Source organism: Erigeron canadensis, chromosome 7, assembly GCF_010389155.1.
Source record: "Erigeron canadensis isolate Cc75 chromosome 7, C_canadensis_v1, whole genome shotgun sequence".
Lineage (NCBI taxonomy): Eukaryota > Viridiplantae > Streptophyta > Magnoliopsida > Asterales > Asteraceae > Erigeron > Erigeron canadensis.
Genome location: NC_057767.1, coordinates 4,118,097 through 4,143,542, shown reverse-complemented (window position 1 = coordinate 4,143,542; position 25,446 = coordinate 4,118,097). Strand labels below are relative to the sequence as shown.

General features: G+C 33.8%; 3 protein-coding genes and 1 non-coding gene across 5 annotated transcripts; all 4 read left to right on the top strand.

Annotated features, from left to right (window-relative positions):
• Window positions 1-1,006: 1,006 nt before the first annotated feature.
• On the top strand, window positions 1,007-10,732 carry LOC122606938 (protein MICRORCHIDIA 7). Of its 2 annotated transcripts, XM_043779833.1 has the most exons (21): window positions 1,007-1,579; window positions 3,639-3,713; window positions 3,848-3,882; window positions 3,970-4,048; window positions 4,137-4,229; window positions 4,622-4,706; window positions 5,484-5,559; window positions 5,734-5,862; window positions 5,975-6,073; window positions 6,171-6,272; window positions 6,462-6,536; window positions 6,988-7,149; window positions 7,489-7,584; window positions 7,683-7,734; window positions 7,838-7,949; window positions 8,023-8,087; window positions 8,605-9,005; window positions 9,089-9,183; window positions 9,285-9,372; window positions 10,216-10,338; window positions 10,419-10,732. In XM_043779833.1, the coding sequence occupies exons 1-21, from the start codon at window positions 1,156-1,158 to the stop codon at window positions 10,509-10,511; spliced, it is 2,559 nt and encodes an 852-aa protein (XP_043635768.1). In that variant the 5' UTR covers window positions 1,007-1,155; the 3' UTR covers window positions 10,512-10,732. The 2 variants fall into 2 exon arrangements, with proteins under 2 accessions (XP_043635768.1, XP_043635769.1); XM_043779834.1 differs by lacking the exon at window positions 6,462-6,536.
• A 2,703-nt stretch (window positions 10,733-13,435) lies between these two features.
• Window positions 13,436-16,814, top strand: LOC122606918 (glutamate-1-semialdehyde 2,1-aminomutase, chloroplastic-like). The gene is made up of 3 exons (XM_043779808.1): window positions 13,436-13,730; window positions 14,931-15,104; window positions 15,550-16,814. Exons 1-3 carry the CDS (start codon window positions 13,536-13,538, stop codon window positions 16,615-16,617), a joined length of 1,437 nt encoding a protein of 478 aa, XP_043635743.1. The 5' UTR covers window positions 13,436-13,535; the 3' UTR covers window positions 16,618-16,814.
• Window positions 16,815-17,282: 468 nt separating this feature from the next.
• On the top strand, window positions 17,283-21,506 carry LOC122607355 (RNA pseudouridine synthase 7-like). Its single transcript, XM_043780311.1, has 12 exons — window positions 17,283-17,397; window positions 17,480-17,523; window positions 17,638-17,715; window positions 18,441-18,541; window positions 18,664-18,751; window positions 18,902-18,980; window positions 19,086-19,168; window positions 19,392-19,457; window positions 20,011-20,067; window positions 20,196-20,327; window positions 20,833-21,068; window positions 21,232-21,506. The coding sequence occupies exons 1-12, from the start codon at window positions 17,313-17,315 to the stop codon at window positions 21,332-21,334; spliced, it is 1,152 nt and encodes a 383-aa protein (XP_043636246.1). The 5' UTR covers window positions 17,283-17,312; the 3' UTR covers window positions 21,335-21,506.
• A 3,320-nt stretch (window positions 21,507-24,826) lies between these two features.
• On the top strand, window positions 24,827-24,944 carry LOC122609593. The gene has a single exon (XR_006325344.1). It is a non-coding gene; the product is annotated as a small nucleolar RNA Z278 (small nucleolar RNA).
• The last annotated feature ends 502 nt before the right edge of the window (window positions 24,945-25,446 follow it).

The window sequence follows — 25,446 nt, the reverse complement described above, 5'->3', positions numbered from 1 at the left end:
CCAATCATTGACAGTTAACCTCCAACCACCATCACGCCCAGGGCGGCCTATTAAAGTGAAGGGACAACCTATCTTACTGGACCGTTTGGGTGGGCCAATTAACCTTGCATCGCGCGCTCCACCGTGGTGACATATAAGTGTCACTTTATTGCCCACCTCTTTTGAGTTTTTGTTCGTCCGCCGTATATTAGAACATAACCCAAATCCATTGCTGTTCTTTGAGCCCACTCCGTTAATTCTTCAAAGGAACCGAACACCTCATTAGTTTCAAAGTCCCCAGCTTCGCATTCATATTCACCGTCTGCATCAGGTTGCTTAAACACATTATCCGACACTTCAATACGTACGTTTTCTGGGTCTGCCCAAATATCCTCCAAACTATCCATATGAAACAATTCAAGTAAACATCAACCTCATTAACTATTAATGATGTCCATACTATAATATATATATATATATAAACAATAAGATTGAAAAGGAAAAGATACACAATACCAGCAACTACAAATATGTAATGAAAACGATGATTCCTATGTACCCAAATTTTTTTTCGAAATAGACAAAGATTCAGTATGAAAACCACGACTTAATGGTATTCTGTATCTTATTACATGAATATTGGTTTTCAAGTGTACGATAGATAATTAGACATTATATATATATATATAGTCTAAAAGTATCGCATCGATAATTCTATGCGCTACATCTGTTGATCTTATTGAAACAAATGTTGATCTTATTGAAACAAATACAAAGAACCATTCCCGATATTTGAATTCTGGTGGTGTTACCCACCGCCTAAATAAATTTGGCAAAACATTCGCGCATCATGTCATAACTAGCACGATAGGTTCAAAATGCGGTGATTGCCAAATAATTTCGACTTTCCTTGTAAACCCGCACGTGCATTACACGCGCCAAAACAAGTAACATATTCTCACGAATTGTCACGTCATTAAATCAAATCAATCGTCTCTTGTTCCACGCAAAAAAAAAAAAAAACATAAAAAAGTTAAAACTGTTCATATAATCTTTTCCCTATATATTCCGCCGTTACTTTTCCCCGTGAATTCCGTATTCCTCGACTCATACAAATACAAAATATATATATATATAATATATATTTTAGTAACGCCCTTACTATTTACTCCTCCGATGGACGGAATTAAAGTAAAAGAAGAATATATAGAACAACAACAATTAAACAAGTCAAGAAAAAAACCAGATAAAATACCAGTAATTGATCTAGAAAGTTCTGATGATGATAATAATGAAAATGAAAATGATGATGAATATTCTTCAAGTAATGGAAAAAGGTTTAGGGTTTCAAATAATAATGAAAGTAATAAGAAATTGAAAAAGAATGTTTCTGGTGGTGGTGGTGGAGTGGTGCTTCCTGAAGGTTTTTTGGATCCGTTGCCGCCTAGGGTTTCGTCCAACGAAAACCGAAAAGAAACCGAAAAAAGGGGGAATAATAATAATAATGCTGTTAGTTGTAATAAGCAGTTTTGGAAAGCTGGTGATTTTGAAGAGAATTCTTATTCTGTTACTAGTGGTTCTGATTGGAATCTTACATCAGGTAATGTATATACATACATACATATATATATATATTTATGTGTATGTATATATATATATAATAAATGTTGTTTGATGATTGTTAATTTGTTAGTATTATAAATGTAGGGTTTTAGAGAGTAATTGTTTTTAATGGTGAACTAATTTTTATTGTTCTTTGTATATATATGCAAATTTGTGTTTGTATAGATATTATTTGAGTGGAAGTATTTAGGGTTTAATTATGATTGTGTCATTAAGGTTTTTACTTAATTTAGGCTTTGAGTAAGACTAGGGATTGGGTAGTAATTTATTATCTTTACTTATAGTGAACTCATATTTGTGTTATATTCATTTATATGTTTGTGTTTGGGAGATATTGTTTGATGACAAGTGTTTAAGGAGTAAATTTGATATTGTTATTAATAATTTTACCTAAATTGGAGATTAAGATTTGGGTTTAGGTGGTAAAGTTTTTTTTTTTTTTTTAAGATAAAAATGGTGGACTTACAACAATGATATAGTATTTAGGGTTTAATTATGAATGTGTCATTAAGGTTTTCCCTTTATTTAGGCTTCAAGTTATTAAGGTTAGGGCTTGGGTAGTAGTTTAATCATCATTACTTATATCTTTGTGTTTGGGAGATATTGTTTGATTACAAGTATTTGGGATTAAATTTGATATTGTTATTAATAATTTTAGTTAATTTGGAGATTAAGGTTTAGGTGGTAAAAGATATTTTATATTTTTTTAGATAAAGATGGTGGACTTACAATTATGATATAGAATTTAGGTAAATCAGTAGATGGACTATATTTATGAAGATATTTAATGAAGTAAAATTAGGGAAATGGATTAATGGATATCTAATATATTGTCAAAGCAATATTAATGGATTTGTTATGCATGTGTCACTAGATTGACACTTTGATTATAAGTTGATGTTTGCGATTTGGTATAATAACAGACTTTCCCTTAAACCCTAATTCTAATCTACCTCTAAGAGGGAGTGTTTTGGATTGTTTTTGCATTTCTACAACTGTTTTAGCATTTGTGAAATTGTGATTTGAAAAAGATTGTTTGGTTCTCTAAAACTGTGATTTTTCTTTGGGAAAACATGGATAGTCACTTTTAGAGGTGCTTTGCCACACATTATCTTTTCAGTATTTGCTTTTTGTAAATGATATAATCAGATAACCCCCCCTAACAAAATCCTTCTTACCAATGGTCCCAAACAACAAGTTAAGTGCCCTGAATCAGCTAAAAAGTACTTCCTTAAAAGCGGTCATCACTATGAAGTGGCTACAAGCCTTAACCATATGGCAAAAAAAAGGAAAGAAGAGCTATTGAGGAAGTTTAACTTTTATCCCCTGGTGTCTAGGTTTGATCTCATACTTATTTCAAAGTCGCAAATTTCGCATGTTGCACTTTTTACTCCTTAGTCTTTACTCTTTAGGAGTTTAGGTCATACATTGCTATTCTAGTCTTGTACTTTATCTATATCAGCAATCTAAGGATTGGGGTGTTAAATGATCTCTTGGAGCATTTATAGTCTATTCACATTTAGACAAAAAGGTTATCCATGGGAAGTTTCACTACTGTTATGATAAGCTATTCAAATGTAGATGAAGCTTTTTTTATTTTCCCTGCAGTTTTAAAATATTTTGCTTAAGCAAGTTCGATAGCAGCATCAAGTATGATGGCGATAGTGTGATACACTGTTATTAGTTTCTAATATGTGTTCATTTCGGAATCAATGGCTATAGTGTATTTGGTTGTTATCTTATGCTACCTGGCTTCTTGAATGACAAATAGATGTGTTACTGAATGTCTTGAGTTTGACGGGATTCCTTTTATCGTATAGGTTTATTGAAGTCAATTACTTGTAATAACATGTAAACATAAGCTAGTGTACATTTCTTTTTTTGACATCATAATTTAGTTGTTTGAATGTGCAAGTCACGTAAAAGATTGCCGTTGTTGTTTGTAGCTCTACATGTACAACTAAAGTTGTTTATTTTGCAAATTACAGTTTGAGATTCCCTGCAAGTTCTATACCTCACTTATTTCATATCTATAGGTGGTATGGATCATTTGAGGGTTCATCCAAGGTTTCTACACTCTAACGCAACCAGTCATAAATGGGTGCTTGGCGGTAATGTTACTCCACCTTTCTAGAATTCCTTGAGTTTGTTGCTTGTTTTCAACAGTTAAAACCACCTATTTTAAAATCATCAATTTTATTCTAGTCTATATGCTTATTTTATCAATCTATATGAACTCGTGCAGCTTTTGCGGAACTTTTGGACAATTCACTGGATGAGGTACATCCTTGTTTCTGTAGATTTGTGATGTGCCACTTTTTGGCCTTGCAAGTGTCTCTAAATCAATTTTTTTTATTCTGTTATTAGGTTTGTAATGGAGCTACATATGTCAAAATTGATATGCTAACAAACACGAAAAATGACAGCAGAATGTTGCTGATTGAAGGTTTGTGTACCTCAGTGATTTGGTGTAGGATCCTCCCTGCTCTTATTGTGTGTATATGTTAACTAATTCTACCTGCAATCTATTGTAGATAATGGTGGTGGGATGGACCCAGATAAAATGCGACATTGTATGTCTCTTGGGTATTCTTTAAAGAGCAAGGTCAAAGATACCATTGGGCAATGTAAGTGCTTTCTTATCACTCTGATCATCTGTATGTAGAACGTCAAATCGGTCAAATCATCCCAAGTGCACTTTTATAAAGCATTAAAGTGCATATATTTTTTATAAAAAATAATTTGATTGCCATCAGATTTTACAGTTTCTGTAACTATATTTCACACACTAATTATTTTAGAAAAAAAATTAAAAATATGTGGACAAACAGTTTTCCAGGTCAGCCAACCCTAATATGAAGTAAAGATTTTGACCTGTTACCCGATCCACCCATTTGTTGTCAGTTCTGCCTTTGATGTTTTAAAAAAGGTTGTAGTTTTGTATCGGAATGAATTTTGAAGCGTATTAGATGCAAATACTTAGTGTTTCTTTATTTTCTCCATTGTGATATGCTAATAGATGGAAATGGTTTTAAGACAAGCACCATGAGGCTTGGAGCTGATGTTATTGTCTTCTCTCGGAGCTCTGGGAAAGATGGTAAAAGGTTGGTGGTCCTACCTACTATGTTATGGTCATGTGGTCCTACCTACTATGTTTTGGTCATGGACCAATAATTTTGTTGGTTCTTCTCTACTAGTCTCTTTGTTTCAGGAGTAGCTTTTAGGGGAGTTTGGATATGTGCTTTGTGTCTGATTATCTGATCATGGCAATTTGAAGTCACCAAGTCACCTTAATCAGTTTAGACATTTGGTGTAACAGAAATAGTTATCTAGTGGGAAAATGAAATTTACTTATTTACCTAGACTGAGAGATTTTTGTCCTATACACTAACAGCTTTCATGTTTTCTCACAAAATCTAGAAATTTTTGTCCTCTGTGAATGGCAAAATTACACTTGTTTTTTTTTTTTTAAGTTCATTTAGTTATCTGAATTCTAAACTCACACATTGTTCACTCTTGCCTCAGATGAAACTTGAACCCACAACCACTTTGTCGATGGGGTGCTTTGTATACACACTTTAGGCACCTCTAGGTATAAGGTCTATTAATCAGTCAAAAAATTTATAATTTGCCAACACCAGGCATCTTACTATCGGCTGAATGATAGAACTACAAATAGTAGCACACCAAAACTACTTTTTAGACCCTGTTTTGTTACATCAGTTGTTCACAGTTACAAAATGCATATCCAAACACCCTGTCAGTTACATATATAAATATATAATTGTTGGGTGGTTTGGATCCCCATTACCTGATTTTTTAGGTGATTTAATATCAGAAAAGCACTAACAAATAAATTTTGATTTGATATTGCCTTGAAGATCTACTCAGAGCATTGGGCTGCTGTCTTACACATTTCTGCGGTGCACAGGGAAGGAAGATATTGTAGTTCCCATGGTAATTAAAACAAATTTGCAACATCTTGTGAATTAGTAATACTTTAAAATTATAGATAGAATGATTGAGTCAAGAAATACATGTTGGTTGCCATGTGTTATCAAATACCTCTTTTCATAGCAAGTTACTTACTGTAGATTATTTATTTTTGGCGTTTTTTGACCACACAAAAAGCTTGATTACGAAAGACGTGACCAAGAATGGAAGAATATGAATCGCGTATCCGCCAGTGATTGGGATAGAAATGTTGAGGCGATGGTAGAATGGTCTCCGTTCTCTAGTGAAGCAGACCTCTTGAGACAAGTAATATTGCTTCTTTTTTTAACTGCATGCTTTATGTATGCTAATACTGGATTTCTGGTTTTATATTATCTGTTACTGATTCCATTTTCTTTCTCCTTTTTTTACAATGCAGTTTGATAAGATGAAGGCTCAGGGTACACGCATAATCGTTTACAATCTATGGGAGGATGATCAAGGACAGTTAGAGCTTGATTTTGATGCCGATAAACAAGTTTGTCCACGTCAGCCTTGAACACAATGCAACTCTTAATAAGCATGGTTTGATCAATATCCACTCGTCTTAATTATATCTAAAATGCTTTTTGCAGGATATTCAAATTCGAGGTGTAAATCGAGACGAGCAAAATATAAAAATGGCACAAGAACATCCAAACTCTAGACACTTCTTGACATATCGTCACTCACTGAGGGTATACCTTGCTCCTATATCTTTTAAAGAAATGAAGGGGATATACATTTCCCCTTTACATCTATATAATAGATGCATCTGGTGAAAAAAAGGTCTTTAAAATTTTAATTTCTCTTGCCATTGAAATATATTGAAGAGCCTATTAATCGAGAAAAGCTGTTCGATATTTTTTTTCCCTTTTGCGGGGTAGGGACAATGTACCTTGAAAAGTGATTATCTGATATATTCAATAAGTAAAGCTGGAAAGTGTGGCAGAAGATATCAGGTAGGTGAGGCTTCAGCTGATTAAGGTCGAATAATCAAGTTTTAAAATTTAAAGCTATATTTGATTATTATGACCTTAAAACTTCTTAAGTTAGGATGAAGATTGGGTAATTAATTCTTTTTGGTATATTCCGTGATATTCAGATTCATACCAGGTGCAAAAATCTTATTACTTGATCTGTAAATAAACAGATCCTTGGAAATAGAATCTTTGTATCCAGTCATTAAAGCTGTCAGATAAAATTTTCCATAACGCAAATCCAACCACCCCATTGGTTAATAAATGTCATGCAAGTATTGTTCATTGGTACTTTAGCCTATTTAGTCAGCCTTAGCCTTGGTTTTTTCATTGGTACTACTATTGTGGTTGCTATAAATAATTTATAGAATTCACATGCTCTCCAGTGTTGATTAATACTTGTTTAATAATGATTTCTTTTACATTTTCTCAGATTTATGCATCAATTCTCTATCTAAGAGTTCCTCATAACTTCCGCATGATTCTTCGTGGGAAGGACATTGTGCATCATAACATAATAAATGATATGATGATGACAAAGGAGGTCACATATCGTCCACAGCCTGGTCAGGATGGGATGCCTAATGATTCAAACGTAATACTTGTGGGAATGGATGTTTGTTTGGTAAAAATATAGAGGTGGCAATTCATACCCTTTTGTTTATGACTGGATTGATTCAGTTTCTTTTAACTCTACCAGGCTATACGGGTAAAAAAATGCTAAGGAGACGGTCAGTTACGTTGCAAGTCGACCAAAGTCTATTTTAAAATTATGAAACTTTCTTATGTCCAAACGAGTTATGTTACATTTGAACAAAAAGACTCGTTTTGATCTGTTACATTACCCACCCATTTTGTCACCTCTATCAAATTTGTAGGTTGTATTCTGTTGAAAGTTACCTTTTATTTAAATACCTTCTTTTTTGATTAACAGATGGTAGCTGTAGTGACAGTGGGGTTCGTTAAGGATGCTAAAGCTCATATTGATGTACAAGGGTTCAACGTCTATCATAAAAACAGACTCATTAAGGTTTTACTTTTGTTTACGTATAGGGATTTACACTTTATATAAGCTATAATTCCTTGCTTTTATTTGGTTATTAATTCTGCAATGCTTATGTATTACAGCCTTTCTGGAGAATCTGGAATGCAGCAGGAAGTGATGGTCGTGGGGTCATAGGTTGATTTGCATTTCTTCACCACACAAGCTCCTTTTTTCTGCACTAGTACAAATATATTTTTTTAAAAGCTAGTGTTTTTTTTTTCCTTTGCTGTTACTTAAGGTGTGTTGGAAGCTAATTTTGTTGAACCAGCTCATGACAAACAAGGATTTGAGCGCACTAATGTTCTTCAAAGACTCGAAACACGCCTTATTCAAATGCAAAAGACATACTGGTATATCTTGGTGTTAATGTGCTTAATTGTTTATTATTTTGAACTCACAAAACCTAATCACTTCTTAATGCAGGGGTAGTTATTGTCACAAAATTGGCTATGCTCCTCGAGGCCGCAGGAAAGATTTCGACAACGGGGGTATTCTTTGAATTTTTTTTATTGCGAGGAGATTTAGTTGCTCGATTATTAACTTTGGAAGTTTTTACTCTGTTACTCGTGAATGTGTCGACCCTGGTTATATTATTTCTAGTGTGTCAGATGGGTAAAATAAATTAATAGCTTCAGCGGATACAGATCAAATTTTGTCCAAGGTGTTATTGTATTTCATAATGCCTCCTAAAATATATTTTTGTAAATAACTTTATTGAAGTATTAGAATAGAAAGATCTCAAAAGTTTTCGAACGAAGTGTTTTGGGTCAACCCAACTCGTATCAAACATACGTGTTTTCTTTTGTTACCCAACCTGACCATTTGTAAGCTCATCTGACTATGCATCAAGTTTCATGTGAGATTAAACTTCCAAAATGTTTTGAAGGGTTATAGTAGTCAAAGCCATTGGTACTATTATATGATGCGTGTATGAAATCAATCTGATATATAGGTGACTTAGCCATCTGATTTTGTCATCACTTTCTGTTTCTTACTTTGTTGTAGAAACTTCTCCCGATTACACACCAGAAGCTCCTCCAAGAAGAAATAATGTTGCATCAGATAAAGCAGCACCAGTTCCTTATTCAGACAAATTCTCCTCGCATATAAAAGGAGGAACTAATCCAACCAGACATCCTAATGATAATGTGGGAGATAAGTCACATAGGATATCTGGCGTAGGTGCAAGCTCTTCAGAGTCGACATCACCTTTAATTGATAATAACGGTGATGATAATTCACAAACTCCAATGACTAGAAGATATGCAAATGGCAGTGCTCAGATAGGAGGATCATCACATAAAACTCGTTCAGTTTCAGCTAGAGAGGCCAAACTTCCTGAACCAGGCCATAATGTTTCTTCAAGTGGGAGAGCCATGCAAGTTGTCACACCTCCTCACTTAAGGGTGGCTTCTCAATCCTTTTTAACTGGCATTTATTTTAGATAGTCATTTATGTGTAGATTAATGCGATCTTGTTACATTGGCAGTCTTCCGCTGTTAATGGGAATGCAGCAGTTCCTTCAAATTATAGCACTCTGGAATTCATTCAGTTAGTTGAAGAAAACCGTGACTTGAAAGAAAGGTATGCCATTTGTAGATTATATGTATGTATATAATGTACATAAACACTGGTTGAACATGATAGTCATGTACTCATGTCATTAATAATGCTATTCCTCATAGATTGAGAAGGAGAGAAGAAGAGATCTTGGGTGATTTGCTGCACGATCTAGAATCTGAAAGATGTCGTTGCAAAGAACTTGAGGCACAGGTGATTTCATCTTTTTAGCTGTCGCTTGTCCTTAGTCTCCTCTGTTCTTCATATAATTTAAAATAGACATGGTGCAAATGGATTTTGCGGGATGGGTAGCAGGTCGTAAAAGGTAGTATAAAGATTTTAGGCTCAAATTTCAGGATAAATCCATTTCCTTGTATAAGTTATAATACGGGTAAAACATATTGAAACTAAGTCTTGTCCATGAAAAAAAGATGTACCGGTAATAGATTGTGGGTTCTATACCCACTTTGTAATTGTGTGTGGATTTGTGTAGTTGCCTATATAAAAAAGAGAAGACATTGATGCTTAGTTAGGAGATGGATCAAAGCATAAAGTATAGATGTGATCAAATTGGATAATACTAAGTCCTGTTTGAAGGGGTAAAGTTGTGTTTTATTGGCCGAATATAATCCTTAATCCCCAGTTTGTAAAATTGTGTAAGATTGTCAAAAGATGATCACAATTATTTTGCAAATATCTTGTCAACAATAATCTATCTTTTAGTTGAAATTATTCAAAGGGGTTTTTTGCAATAAAAATACATTTTGGCAGCTTTCAACTAAGTCTGGTTTTTTATTTTACCTAGATGAGCTGTTAAGTTCAAAGTAACAGAGTATAGCCTGTATAACCTGTGTTTAAGTAAATAGGTTCAAATTGCCACCTCTAGGTCCTAATCTACCATTGTCTACAAACCTGAATTGAAGTTGTTTTATATAATATGTGCCCATATAGGCAGGCCATAGCTGTAATTTCAGATTTTTGACTGGCTTGTTTGTACCTGCTTGATGAAGATTTGTGCATCAATCCATGACATTGTTAATTATTTTATATGATCAGCTAGAGTCAGAAAAGCAAAGATTTGAAGTTCTAAACAAGGAGCAAGATAGCATAATCGCGATATTTTCGGAGGAGAGAGAGCGTAGAGACACTGAGGAGGAAGCTTTAAGAAAAAAGTTGAAGGTTGGTTTGTTTTTTGTGTTACCTTTTCCCTATTTTTGTAATAGAATTGAAATATATATGGTGCTTAATTATCTGTACAGGAAGCGGAAGTTACGACCAAAAACTTGATGGAAAAGGTGACACAGTTGCAGTTGGAGAAGATGAAAACAATGGGGCACAAATGGGGCCAGTAGGAACACACATCAATACAGATGCCTGCAGCTATAGTTGGGGAAGATGAAACCTTGCTAATGTGTTTCCTAAATTAGTCTTAGTGTGTTATTCAGGCCGGTAGTATTCTGTACATGATAGGAAGCTCTTTTCCTTAGTCAATTTTGTTTAGGGTTTAATAATCATTGGATCACTAACATATTTTTTCTTCTCTAAATGGTTGCATGTTAAACATTTTTACTGATGTATAGGCCTACTGATGTATAGGCCTCACAAACTTCTACATGGTTGCATGTCAAACTTATACTACTCCGTCCCATTTTAGTTGTCCACTGTTTACTTTCAAAGTCTTTTTGCTTCAACTTTGACTGTTAACATTTTTATTTGTATTATATAATACTTGATGAATGTTATATCATTGAAAAGTTTGTTTAAAACAAATTTATTTATATATTTGATGTCAAGTGTAATAAAATATAAACAAAATTGTTAGCTGTCAAAGTTGAGACAGATTTTGAAAGTCATCAGTGGACAATTAAAATAGGGCGGAGAGAATATTATTTTATATTCCCAACAAACTTCTAATCAGTGGACAAACATTAGAAGTTTGTAAGAAGTTTGTAAGTAATATATATTAATATAAAAAGTTGAAGTGTAACCATAAGCCATGTGTTAAAAGAAAAAGTTTCTGAGGCATATACACAAAAAAAAATTAATATGTAACCATGTATAAGTTGAAAAAGTATGTGGTGATCCATCGATTAAATTTTTATTTTAAGTGGGTTGCTCACATATGCCGATTTATTTGGTGGGGTTAATGGGTGGATTCTCCGTATGATTTCTCTAATGTAAGAGAAACTTGACAAGAAATTGCCTATTCAAGATGGTTCGAAAAAATTAAAAACATCTTGTCTAAAATAAGTACGAGTCATGGTTAGCTGGTCAAAAACAACTAAAAGGTGGCAAAAGCAACAGGTTCAGTTCACTACGGCCTACGGGTCACAGGCCCAATTGGGTTTTTTGCGTTCATGCTTTTACCTGTTTTGGTAATTTGTTTAAGAATATACAAAAGCTTTATTATTATATGAAGTTTGTCATTTAAGTCATAAAACTGTGAGCCTTGAAAATTTAATACTCCATTTTTTGCTCACATTGCTACCATTAATGAAACTAGAAAACAAAGATAGTAATAAATATCATAAGTCACAACAAACGTAAGTGTAAACCCGTTATCAACAGTGACAATTGTATTGGTGGTTGTCTGAGAGGGGTGTCTCAACAATGACGAATGCGTTGACGACAATAGTTTTCCAACAACCATAATGTATGGTAGGGGTGAGTATGGGTCGGTTTTTGGCTAAAACTGAAACCCGAATCGATCTATTCGGTTTTTAGAAAACCAAATTCATTGGATTTGGTTTTTGTTTGGTTCAGTTTGTTGGTTTGGTTTCAATCGGTTTCAGTTTTTGTTTGGTTTTTTTTATATATTTTTTTTTTTTACTTTTTTGTTTATTATGTTATAAATTTAATTTTCAATTGTTAACAAAAAAAACTATGATATAGAAGTTAAAATATAGAGATGCTTTTTATTAACTAATTATATTATTTAGGTGTTAAAATTGTTATAACTTTTATAAAACGAATTGATTTTCTTGTACGTTTTCATCTAAAACATACAATTTATATAGATTTGTACGCTAAAAAGACAAAAAGTTTAAATATATTAACATGTTTATGAATTATAAGTAATAAATATAAATGTAATATGATATAAATATAAAACAAAATTAATATATAATTGGTTTGGTTCGGTTTTAAAAAATAAAAACCAAACCAATGGATTTCCTTCGGTTTTCGGCTTTTTCGGTTTGGTTTTGTTGGTTTTTAGTTTTACGGTTCGGTTTTTGCTCACCCTATATGGTAGTGTGATTTGAGTCGCTTAATTAGAGCTTTCCCTTTTCATCGAAAAACAAGTCATTGGACGCCCATTATGACCCGTTCTGAAGTTGCAAATTGCAACTATGTGTCCATTAAGATCAGTTCTAAAATGAGAGTAGAACCGGAGCAACCGACAAGTGTTTCAAAACTGCAAAAAATCACCAGTTTTTATGTATTGTCATTTTTAAAACAACTTACAATAGGCACAGTCATGGTTATCAATTGTAGAGCGGGTGCTTGACTATTCGTTAAATTGATCTGGAGTGTATCTAACTATAATTATTAGTGTTCTTATTATTATTTTTCTTATCCAACTAAAAAGGTTTATAAATAAACGACATGTGTTAAATGGCCTAATGTCATTGTGTATTTGATTTGATTATCAAACGTAAAACATACGGGAAACCCCAACTCCAAGTTCACACCTTCCCTTTAGCCGAGATTCCCAACTCCCGTCGATCTCGTAAGTCCTTTTTTGGCACGTTATTAGACTATATGTTGAAATTGACTAAATATTCGAATTTTTTTAAAATAAGGTGTAAGTTGTTATAGCATTAAGGAAAACATAACCATAAGTATAGACTTTTAGACTTGAGAGTAGTATCTTCTCGTATTAGTCAGTCTTGCTACCAGGAAAACTAGCCCAAAAATAATCAATATATGGTACCGATTTTAACCTTATATGAACTATTATATCTTGATATTTTCAGTATTTAACGATCCCGTCATTGATTCTAAAAATCACAAAAGGTAGATACTACTCTAAGTCCGATATGAAATTTGATACAACTTTTTCGTATCAAGACGAGATCAAGAATTGGAAATTTTTGTTTATCCGTGAATCAATATCCTCTAAAATGTAAATAACTCTATTGACCTTAGTCAAATAGGAGGGGGTGATATGTATGTATCTCAAAAGTTCACATACTGAAACAAAAATAAATCTGACCTTTCCCCCAACAATTATTTTCATCTCATTTTGTTCCTTAAAAAGACCAATAGAAACAGAAAACTTGGGATTTTTTCTTATCTTCTTCAACATCCAAAAAAAACCAAACACAAAATCACACACACAGATAGAATTAAAATTTAAAAAAATAAAATAAAAAATGGCAGGGATAGGGTTATGCTGGCCATCAAAGTTGACCAACAAACCAACTCTCATGTCATCATCTTCTGTACCTCGATCTTCTTCATCATCACCGCGTTGCTGTTTATCTTCTGTTAAAATGACAGTTTCTGTTGATGACAAGAAAAAGACTTTTACCCTCAAGAAATCTGAAGAAGCTTTCAATGCTGCCAAGGTTTCTTTCTTTCTTTCTTTCTTACATACATATACATATATGTATCTATAGGTTCAAGATTTGTATATGTATGTCTTTAACAATATAGTGGTTGAAGGTTGTATAATTGGTTGTATATAGGTTCAAGATTTAACTGGTTGATGTAAATGTGTTACATTTAGTGAAAAATAATGTTTAGGGAATTGTTAGGATTAACTTTATTTTTCTGGGCTTAGTGAATTTTTATAACAGCCCCCAATTGCTCATTCTTTCGGCCGAGCTTTAAGTGCTGAAAGCAGCAAATTAGCTCAAGTTGGTAAGCTTCTAAGCTAGAAAATGAGAATTTAATAAGCTTAGAAGATAAGCTAATTCAAGACTGCGTAAATGTTGTACTCGTATAATGTGTGATGATGTTTGGTTGGTTTTTATATGGTGGACAAAAAAGGTTGTTTGGTACAAGGATAAGAAATGGAAGATCAAAGTAACAACATTTGCATTTATCGGCTTAGGCAGATTAAGAAATGATTTTTATTAGGAATTTAAGGGTTTCTCAAGGGTAAAGCTGCTAAATCCAGGACTTTAGGGCTTTAGGCCCTATTTTTGTGTGGATATTTATATATAGAAGCTTGTTTTGTATCTAGAAAGAAGTCCGCATCTTTTTTTTTTTCAAATAAACTTTTGAGGCGAGTTGTAAGCATATAAGTCAAAACTATATATAGCTTTAATGTAGCCAAATATTAGCATGTAAAAATTTCTAATTGATAAGGCGTCATCTCTTAAGTTCACTTCATGCCGTAAAAACTGTTGAAAAAACAACTTGTAAGGAGCACATTCTTAGTTTTGAAGAGGATGATTTCTATAGAAAAGTAAATTTTATTGTGATGCTAAGCCAGGATGGTGAAGAGCATCTATATTGAAACGAATACTTGCTTTGCTTAATCATGTTACTAGTTGTCAACAGAGAGGTTGAATTGGTAACTTCTTGAGTTGCAATCTGGTTAACTGGCTATGCATATATAAATACTATGTGAACTAATTTGGAGAGTTCAAATGCAGCCTATATAGCTGAATGATACTCTTACAGGCATCTTATGCCAAGTTTTATGTATGGTTTTGTATCCCGTTTCGTTTAATCTCATTTGTTGCTGTATATTATTGATTGAGAATGTTGGCTTAAAGTGTTTGGTTGTGATTTTTTTTTTTTGCACTTTTTGTTGGCAGGAGTTGATGCCAGGAGGTGTTAATTCCCCAGTCCGTGCTTTCAAATCAGTTGGTGGGCAGCCTATAATAATTGATTCAGTAAAAGGTTCACACATGTTTGACATTGATGGGAATGAGTATATCGATTATGTCGGTTCATGGGGACCCGCGATCATTGGCCACGCAGATGACGAGGTTCAATCCCATCTTCTATCATAATATGCTGTTAGAGATTTGTTTTCTTTGAGTCCTTTAAATTACATACCCAACATTGTTATGATAAAAAATTGTAAAGCTACAAAGAAAAACAGAGGCAGTATATAGTTACCAATAAAAACCTACTTAGTTTGCTGAAGGGGCCGTTTGGATCTGCGTTCAGAATGTCTCGTTTTTTTTCTTCTGATAAATCGGCATTTTTGGTCATCTTATTTGAAAATCTGATTACTACAGTATTGGTTAGAACCCATTTGGTACAGATGATTACCTGATTCTAATTATTCAATATCTCCTATCACTTTCGAAACACACACCCAAACCCCATTAAAAGGCGTCGACTAGTTCTTCCATGCCTTCTATAAGTTGCATATACGTAGAAATACTTATCACTTAAATTCTTTTCTCTAAAACAACTATGCAACAGGTACTTGCAGCCTTGGCGGAAACAATGAAAAAAGGAACCAGTTTTGGAGCACCATGTCTTCTAGAAAATGTACTTGCTAAAATGGTCATTGAGGCTGTTCCCAGTATTGAAATGGTTCGTTTTGTCAACTCAGGAACTGAAGCATGCATGGGTGTACTTCGGTTGGCCCGTGCTTTCACTGGAAAAACAAAAATTGTAAAATTTGAGGGTTGTTACCATGGCCATGCTGATCCTTTCCTCGTTAAAGCAGGCAGTGGAGTTGCCACTCTTGGGCTTCCTGACTCTCCTGGTGTCCCAAAATCAGCCACTTCAGACACCCTAACATCACCCTACAATGACATTGCCACCGTTGAAAGTCTATTCAGCGCCCACAAGGGTGAAATCGCCGCTGTTATACTTGAGCCCGTTGTAGGGAACTCGGGCTTCATCACACCAAAACCTGAGTTTTTGAGTTTTCTTCAAAAAATTACTAAAGAAAATGACGCCCTCCTAATATTTGATGAAGTTATGACGGGGTTCCGTTTGGCTTACGGTGGGGCCCAGGAGTATTATGGTATAACTCCTGATTTGACAACACTAGGGAAGATTATCGGTGGCGGGCTTCCGGTGGGTGCTTATGGCGGTAGGCGGGAAATAATGGAGATGGTGGCTCCTGCAGGTCCCATGTACCAAGCTGGGACCTTGAGTGGGAACCCACTTGCCATGACAGCTGGAATTCACACTCTTAAGCGGCTTCAAGGGTCAGGAACTTATGAATACTTGGACAAAATAACGGGCCAACTTGTAGAGGGAATTGTAAATGCAGGCAAAAAGGCAGGACATGCGATATGTGGAGGACATATTAGTGGCATGTTTGGGTTCTTTTTCACGGATGGCCCGGTCTATAGTTTTGAGGATGCTAAAAAGAGTGATACAGCTAAGTTTGCTAAGTTTTATAGAGGAATGTTGGAAGAAGGTGTGTATTTCGCTCCTTCTCAGTTTGAGGCCGGATTTACTGGTTTGGCTCACACACAAGAGGATATTCAACGGACGATAGATGCTGCTGAGAAAGTTTTGAAACAACTTTAGATATGTTTGACTGCGTGGTAGCTTTATTGTCCTTTTTGTTGTGGGTGATTGAGGTTGTTCTTTTTGTAGGTATTGTTCATGTTGATCATAGGTGCATTTGAACTTAAACCGTTCAGCTTTACTATGTATTACCATGCTGTAATATGATTTATAGCAACTACTTGTACTTCTCGGAATAAATTTTTTTTTTCTTTTTACTTTTCTAGGTTCATCTTTCACAATATTTGGCTTGTACAGAATCAGGGCTAGTCCGGACCAAAATTAAACAACACTAACCAGTTAAAATCGTACCAAGGTTCTCCTGTGTTATTTTTTTACTTATGTTTCAATCCTATTCTTTTCCGGCTGAACGACATACAACCTGTACAGAGATGCAAAAAGATTAGCTTCAAAAAAAACTTCTGAAACTCGAATATTTGTTACAATTGTTTAAACTCAACTTCAATCTTTGTTTAGTTATTCGTTTAGGTATCTCAAGTTAGTCATTCACGACTCGATAAACTCAACTCATAACGCACGTTCGAGCTCATATAAACTTACAACTCGTTTTTATTATTCCAACTAATTGAACACTAACTTTTCAAGCTCGAACTATGAAAAGTCAATTAAGTCAAAAACCTAAATATATAGTGAAAAAAAATGGATTAAAAAAAATATAAATAAAAATGTGTACAAAATAAAAAAGGTTTTAACATATGAAGAGAAACAGAGAAAACATGGAGATTGTATGGCAAACTCCGGCCAATCCACCGGAGCGCCATGACTATATCTTCCGTAACGGTAATACTTATCTATTTGTATCTATCTGTATGTATATATATATATCTTAAACCCTAAATATATGTATGTGTATATATTTCAGGTATTCGATACGTTAAACCCTACTACTTCGAATTCATTTCTCATGTATGTATTCCTCCTACCACATCATATATATATATGTATGTATATATATTTGTTTGTATGTATCTCATGTTGAAATTATTGGAGATTAGAGTGTTGGAAAATTTTGCTTGTTAGGCTAAGAATCGATGGGCCGGGAAGACGATTGTCGATTTGTTTGCGGATGAATTCAAAGGTCGAAAGCGTGATTATTATGTAAGTATGTATATGTACAAGATGTGTTGTTAATTTGGTAATTTTATTAATGTAATTGTTCGACTGAGATAACACTGAGTTTTGACCGGTCGACAAATAGTTATTCTTGTTAGAGGATGCAGACTACTAATAAAGGTTAACACTTATCAGTAGCTAAAGAATACAAACAAGGATAATAAGAATGCCCCAAGTGCTTAAAGTTATTAAACGGTCTATACATTGTTAGCCTCAATAATTACATGCCATAATATTTGATGCAAAAACAGTGTTATGCTTCATGAAGAAATGGTTGCAATGATACACGGATGAAATAAGGATGCTCGATGTGGCAACAAGATAAAACACAACACAATGTGTCATGTGTATTAACATGGCTTTGAACTCCCTTTATATAGGCTTCAAGATAAATGCAGTATCCCAATATGTCATTGAGTTTTATTGTTTTGTCATTGCATTGTGTTCCAATCATTTTGCGGTACAAAACATTGTTTCTACTTTGAGTTCCAGGGAAAATTTGTGTTGAATCTTATATCATATAGAGCACATAAAGCTTTTGGGGATGGGGAACCTTGTTCTGTGTACAAATTTTTATTAGAGAGTTTCACTTTCAATGATCTTGGAGCAATTTCAAAATTTCGGCCAATTTGATCAACCTTACATTATGCGATGTCTGTGAATCATCCAAATAGTTATTATGATTTTATCATATATTTGGAAACTTGTAGGATTCTGCTGTTAAGTCTGGTCGCATACAAGTCGATGGAAAGACAGTGCCTGTTTCATACATAGTTCAGTCATCACAAAAAATTAGTCATTTCTTACATAGGTGTGTTTTACTCAATATTCTATTCTTTAAACTATCTCACTAAACCATGAGTTCTCTTTACTTCCTAATTTTGGCTATACAATTACAAAATCGAGCTCTGAATTCTATATGGAAGGATGTAGGCATGAACCCCCAGTGATGGCTTTGGATGTTACAATTCTGCATAAAGGAGAAGATGTTCTAACGGTTTGTAAGCCTGCATCGGTTCCAGTAAGTTAAAAGCTTTTATCTATTGCATTTGCATGCCTCCTTAATTGCAAACCTGTACACCAGATATAATAGTATAGGTTTCCAATAACTCAATCTTTTCATTTTTAGCAAGCTTTATGTTACTCATTACATAATTTGCTTTTTTTCTAGGTGCATCCATGTGGTCAATATCGTAAGAATACAGTTGTTGGTATTCTTCAGGCAGAACATGACTTGGCACCTCTCTTTCGTATCCAATTTTTATTTGATAAATTAGTATCCACACCTTTTATCTCTGTTCTGGTAGTTTGTTTATAGATTTAAAGTATGTTGTGTTTCTTGACTATACGACAAGCTATTCACCGGCTAGATCGATTGGTCTCGGGACTTCTTATTCTTGCCAGAAGTGCTTCTCAAGCTGAGATTTTCAGACAACAGGTGATACTACAGCATTTCCCCTCATCTGGAGTAAATTATTAATAAAGTTTAATGAAACCTGGGTCCAAGTATTATAGATTCTGATTCATGATCGATCACTTTATTGTTGGAGTCTTAATATATTCCTCATCCCTTCATCTTAAATGTGGTGTCTTATTTTCCATTCTATCACATGGTTCCTGTCCTTATACCTAAAAATTGACGCATCTTTGTTGTATGTCAGATTGAATCTGGGATGGTACAGAAACAATATATTGCGAAAGTCGTTGGGGAATTTCCTGAGGAGGAGGTATACATTTCATACAAAGATGAACGTTAAGTTAAAAAAGGAAATGGGTCAAATGGATAAATATGTCGAGTGGGGGTGTTAATAGATAGTTAATGAAATGTCAGATGCTACAAATGGGTCAAATATGAATGTGTCAAGTGGGCGAATAAATAGATTGCTAATGAAAATGTTAGATGTGGCAAACTGGTAAAATTAGTCCGTTCGGGTTATCTTTTTCTTAACGGCTCAAATATAGAGAGAGCTAGAAAGGAAACGGGCCAAATGGGTGAAACTGTTTAAAAATATATATTTTTGATGTATAATTCTTTAAATAACTTGTGTTGAAAATAGATAATTATAGAACTAATATGCAAATTTTGACCAAAATTATTGCTGAATTGCTGATATAAGTTTTATTTAATTTTCCGGGCAACTTCTTTCGGGTTAACCTTGCCTTACCTGTACACAAATTACCTATGTTGACCTATTTCCCAACCCTCTTATTTTGCGACTTTAGGCATGTAGCTAATAGTAATGTATTTTGTTGTGTTATCCGTTTTCAATTTTTATCCAGCAAGTTGTCAATCTTAGGGTAAATTTCAATGCTCGAGAAGGAAGGAGTTCAGTAGAGGTAATAAAGTTGTGTCCGAGTGACATTTACTTATGAGATTTTCACTTTCATTCCTACTTGATGCAGAGAATATGTGATCTTTGCTGTCTGATTTTCGTTGTATATAATGGATATTGTTCTATGCGTAGGCAGAGGACACAGATGAAAAGGCCAAGAGTACTTTAAACGGGAAGGCTGCATGTACAAAGTTTACCAGGATTTCTACAAATGGAAAATTTAGTATTGTATCATGTCATCCCATCACCGGAAGAACTCATCAAGTAAGAGATGCATGTTTTCTGTTAACATTTCTATTATATTTGCTGGATGCAGGTAGAGGTGGCAAAATGGGTGTGGCGAGCAGGTTGGGAAAGGGGTGAAATCCTTCAGGCAATACAACAAACATTTTTTTGTAGGGGCTGGGTAGTTATGTTGACCTGGACACCTGGTAATATTTTTCTAGGTTTAGCAGCTAAAATTGTATTAAATTGAATTTGATTACAAATAATATATACTATGAATAGTGAAATAATATCTATGCCATTAATATATCATAATCTGATGTAATTTGTTAATACAAATCAGATTAAGATGTTGAAAACATCCAATATTCCTCTTTTGACCCTGTTTACTATTTAATGAGTTTTCGTTTTGACCCATTGGACCTGTTTGTACAATCTAAATCAACCCTTTGTTGAAACTGCCACCTCTAATTGCCATATCAGAATTATTGGGCTTTGACCTTCTTTTTTCTTTTTTTCCTTTTTACCCCTTAATGTTATATAGATTCGTGTACACCTGCAATCAATGGGTCACCCAATAGCCAACGACATGCTCTACCTTACTGATTATGCTGATAGTAGTAGCTCTAGGAGAGCATTTACTGCTCATAAAACCACAGTCAAGTCAAACCATCCGTTGCAAGTCAACTCTGATGATTGCACTTCTGCGCCTGAAGATTCTACTGAAGATTTTGACATTGATCCAATGTGCACAAATTGCCCAAACTTGGCTCCTATAGGGTAATAAACTCTTGCAAATCAATGCATTACATCCGCCATTTAACATTTTCCCATTTCGATATTCTTCTTTCTTGGAAAATGCTATTTAGATGCATCATATATTCTTTCATTTTAGTACATGTGAAATTGGATCCGTTAAGAATAATTACATTATGGAATGCAGATACGATGGCAGTGAAGAAGGTTTGTGGCTTCATTGTGTGCGATACAGTGGACCTAATTGGGTCTACGAATGTCCATATCCAAACTGGGCGTTTTTAACTTAAATCTTTTCGAATGTGGCTCCAAATTTTGATTTGACATCAGTACCAATTCGAAGACAACTTTTATTGATGTAGAGTATGGTACTACTGTAACGCAACAAGTTACAAACAACTGTAATATGACAGTTATAGACTCCTGGAGTAGAACTTTTCTTCAAAGGGTACATTAGTTTCATTGCGGTCCCTCAAATCATCTACGCAGAACTATTTGCTGTTATTGAGAAAATTCAGGTAGTCTACGGAACCCGTATACATACCTCATCATGTATGGTCATTTTACACACCCGTCCTTGACTCGCATTCAACCCATTGAAACCAAACATAACCAGACGGTTGCTGGTTATTTTCAATGGCTTTGACCACACTGAACTGTTTAACATATACGTGACCCCAGAATCTGTTAGACATAAGGGAATTGGGTCATTTTCAAGTAGTTTTAATCTTAATCCGACCCCAGAATCTTTTAACTGGTGTTTGTTGACTATCAAAATGTATTTTCATAAAACCATTGAACTATTGTCAATTTTTTTTGTCAGACTCATTTTTGACATTTTGTTTATTGGGTATCAAAATCTATTCATAAAACTATTTTTTATATTTTTTTTTAAGGATAATGATAAATAGACTTATTTGTATGCCTAAAAATATACCAAATGATAAGATCATGACACATTGTATGATGAGTGGTAAAGATAAGAGGAAAAACACAACATGATATATGTGTCAATACTGTCAAACATGAAATATCTAATGTATTAAACATATTTTAAGTATATGTTTTAAGCATATCAACATACTTGCTGTACAATTATCTTAAACATATAATCATTGTAAATGATAAAAATATGTTGTAAATTAATCGCAACCCTAATACTTTATTTATACAACCATTACTGTTAATTACAACAAAGACTGACGTGTGTTGCAAATGAAGTTGGTATGGGCTTGGCGAGTTGGGGGTAGCTTAAACATTCCTGAAATAGCTGAAATCCTTGAGTAAAATGATCACAAGCTACCAGCGTTGTGAGAAATATGAAATAGTATATTACAGAGTATTACATAGCGTCTTTCTATGCAAAACATAATACTTTTGCGACGAACTATGTTACCTTAATAAACCGGTAGCCAAGATACTTATAATAGAACAAGGCCTCTAAAATCGACTAGATGGCCCTTGGATCTTCCATCCGATGTGACGGCCAATGTACTTGAGATATAAAAGTACGTATAATTCCTTTTTTGTTGTACTTGCATTTGTATTCAGTTACGGGCAGGCGGGCAGCTTCAGATATTGTTAAAAATATGGTAATTGTAAAGGACTTAAATTGTTTGGATTGGAAATGACTCTAATGAGGGTTCTTACCCCTGATCCTGTAACGAACATGACATATTAGAATTACATTTGCATTGGATTTTATGATTAAAATCCTAAAACTAACAGACATTTTAGAATTGAATCTGTTCGATCTATATGCATTTGCCTTGGATTTTATGATAAAGTGTTTTTTATTTACAAAAAAAAATAAAAAATAAAACAATACATACACCTTATGGTGATATGTTTAGAAGCATATCTTGACCATTAATGAAATTTCCATTCCTTGAGACGTATGATGATGATTATGATGATATATCTCTTGATGATCCTGAACTATATGATGGATACATTAGTAAGTGATTTTTGAATCTACCATGATACTGGTCTCTTTTAGACACATATGAGTTGGTGTATTGTGGTTGATGTAATTTTATGTTACGTTTTCGTGGTTACTCTATTATCTACTCATCATGCTTTTGTTAAAAATCAATAAGAATGCCATTATCTCGTTTTCACTGCTCCAAACAGTTTTGTGTTTTGGTTTATTGTGGTCGATATTGTTTTATCTCCTGTTTTGTGTTTTGTTGAATCAAGTAAAAACTATATTTATGTACGGTATTTATGTGCTTCAAGTTAACTAACCTGTTGGTCTTGTGTGTGCACATTGATACCCTGGATCTTATTCTTCTATTGAGTTAGGTTGAGTTAATTAACGACCGTTTTTTAATTGTACGTTTCCTAACCAACTTTATTGGGCGCATTAGTCAACCAAGCCCAGTTGATGTCTTAAGTTGAGCTTTTCTAGCCTAAATGTTTGGCTCAACTATATTCGGTTGAGAATTAGGATGCTTTGTGTTATGATTGTATAATTATAATAAACGGACCCCACAACAACGATAATTTTGTCATCCAAATATAGAGAGACTGGTTGTAAAATGATCTCTGAAAACCTGTTTATGTTATTAAGAACCTCGAAAAAACTTTATTGAACAACCTTTTTTTTGTTTGTTTTTTTACTTTCGAATGTAATAACTAATAAGTTATTACTGATAAAAAGATATTTTCGTATTTTCTAGAACCTTAGTCTCGAATCTCTTAAATATACGACTTAAAAATGAAAGAGTAGTTACGAGCTATAAGCTATTGGAATATTGTGAACTATGTATCTTTGAATTTGATTCAACATTATGTTAAAATTTCTAATGACGGCTACATAACATGTAAGACACACTTAAAAGCCTATTTTCACCACACAAAGATTTCTCATTTCTACTAACCTATTTTAATAAACTACACCAACTGGTTTTACTTTACCTAATTAGTTTGTTTACAAAAACCCTACTAACATGTTACTATAGCAACCAAATTAGTCTGTAATTACTACCACCAATTACAAAATAAATAATTGGGGCAAGATGATTAGGTTTACCCAATGGGCCGGCCCACGATAGCAGACAAAGGTCCAATGGTAAAACCCTACCAAAAAATAAAGTCATATCTATACTCCCTGTATAAACAAACTACCCCCTCCCAAATTAAACATTCTACCTTTAAAATTCCTATTTTACCATTTTAATTTACACTACCACCAAACCCTTTATTCCTTAATCTATATCCATACTATATTAATAAACAAACTAACATTAATTTTTAACACATTCTTAACTCACATACTAAATTTATCCAATATATTATTAAAATATTTTACACCCATATTTTTTCAAACTATCTATCTCATTTATTAATTAATTTAAAAATTTTCACCTAAAATCTCTAATAAATTTTTGATAAAGTTATTTACAAAATATACATCTCTTAACCATAAAATAACTACATTACCATTTACATCTATTACTTTAAAATTAATAATCACATCGTTAACACCACCGTCACTAGCACCGCCCGTTGCTGCCACCGCCACATGCGCGGGTACCCATCTCGTCTAACATTATATATATCCCTCAAGGCCACAACATTGCAACACAGCTTAGCCGCTCTGATCTATTTTCCCCTTTGAAAGTGAAAGTAATTTTATTTTATTTTTTGTTATTTTCGTTTGTTTAAAAAATTTGTAGTTATGCAGTGATGATTGCCAACACAGCTTTAAGCCAGTTGTGCTTCAAATAAGTCATAATTGATAGAGTTTCTTTTATTTTTATATTTTTATAAAAGAAAGTGCCAATGGTGAATTAATCCAAAATGTATGAGATACTGTGTATCCAAGTCCTTGTTTTTACAGGGAGAACCACTTGGTGAAGCTGTATTTCACATGATATTACTGGATTTATCTGAGGTTTATAACATCCTTTTTATTTATCTTTTAAAGTGATTTGAAGTTGGTAATAAAGCTTTACCCAAAAAAAAGTTGGTAATAAAGTATAGTTTGATTGAGTTTAAACTATACTCGATGGCCTGATGTTAGATGGACTCGAGCCTGAAAAACCTCGAAAGGGGATGGTGTGTTGTCTGCCACATCAGTTTCACATCGACTAACCAAGGATTAATTTTTTAAAAAACCTCTAATGTCCAGACTAGTCTGTTTATTAAATTAACACTTTTTTAATATACAAATATTTTAGTAAACTTGGATTTAAAAAATAATAAAAATAATAGGAGAACGAGTTTCGTCTTTGGGTGACCGTGTCATGGTATGTGTGACTTTTCCCTCTAGGAAGGACGGGTTAGAGACAGAACGTTGTTAGTGTGAGGTCTATACTCATACTAGTATCATTTTTTTTTAAAACGAGACCAAGTACTCGTGCGTTGCGGCGGTGAGATGGTGGGGTGATACCTAGGT

What these genes read in the sequence shown, in the direction of transcription:
- LOC122606938 (XM_043779833.1), top strand. Translation starts at nt 1,156, where the DNA reads ATGGACGGAATTAAAGTAAAAGAAGAATATATAGAACAACAACAATTA. An exon ending in TGATGGTCGTGGGGTCATAG is followed by an intron (nt 7,735 to 7,837) that starts GTTGATTTGCAT and finishes CTGTTACTTAAG; the next exon opens with GTGTGTTGGAAGCTAATTTT. An exon ending in TCACACCTCCTCACTTAAGG is followed by an intron (nt 9,006 to 9,088) that starts GTGGCTTCTCAA and finishes TTACATTGGCAG; the next exon opens with TCTTCCGCTGTTAATGGGAA.
- LOC122606918 (XM_043779808.1), top strand. Translation starts at nt 13,536, where the DNA reads ATGGCAGGGATAGGGTTATGCTGGCCATCAAAGTTGACCAACAAACCA. An exon ending in AAGCTTTCAATGCTGCCAAG is followed by an intron (nt 13,731 to 14,930) that starts GTTTCTTTCTTT and finishes TTTTGTTGGCAG; the next exon opens with GAGTTGATGCCAGGAGGTGT. An exon ending in TTGGCCACGCAGATGACGAG is followed by an intron (nt 15,105 to 15,549) that starts GTTCAATCCCAT and finishes ACTATGCAACAG; the next exon opens with GTACTTGCAGCCTTGGCGGA.
- LOC122607355 (XM_043780311.1), top strand. Translation starts at nt 17,313, where the DNA reads ATGAAGAGAAACAGAGAAAACATGGAGATTGTATGGCAAACTCCGGCC. An exon ending in GTCGAAAGCGTGATTATTAT is followed by an intron (nt 17,716 to 18,440) that starts GTAAGTATGTAT and finishes GGAAACTTGTAG; the next exon opens with GATTCTGCTGTTAAGTCTGG. An exon ending in AAGGAAGGAGTTCAGTAGAG is followed by an intron (nt 20,068 to 20,195) that starts GTAATAAAGTTG and finishes TTCTATGCGTAG; the next exon opens with GCAGAGGACACAGATGAAAA.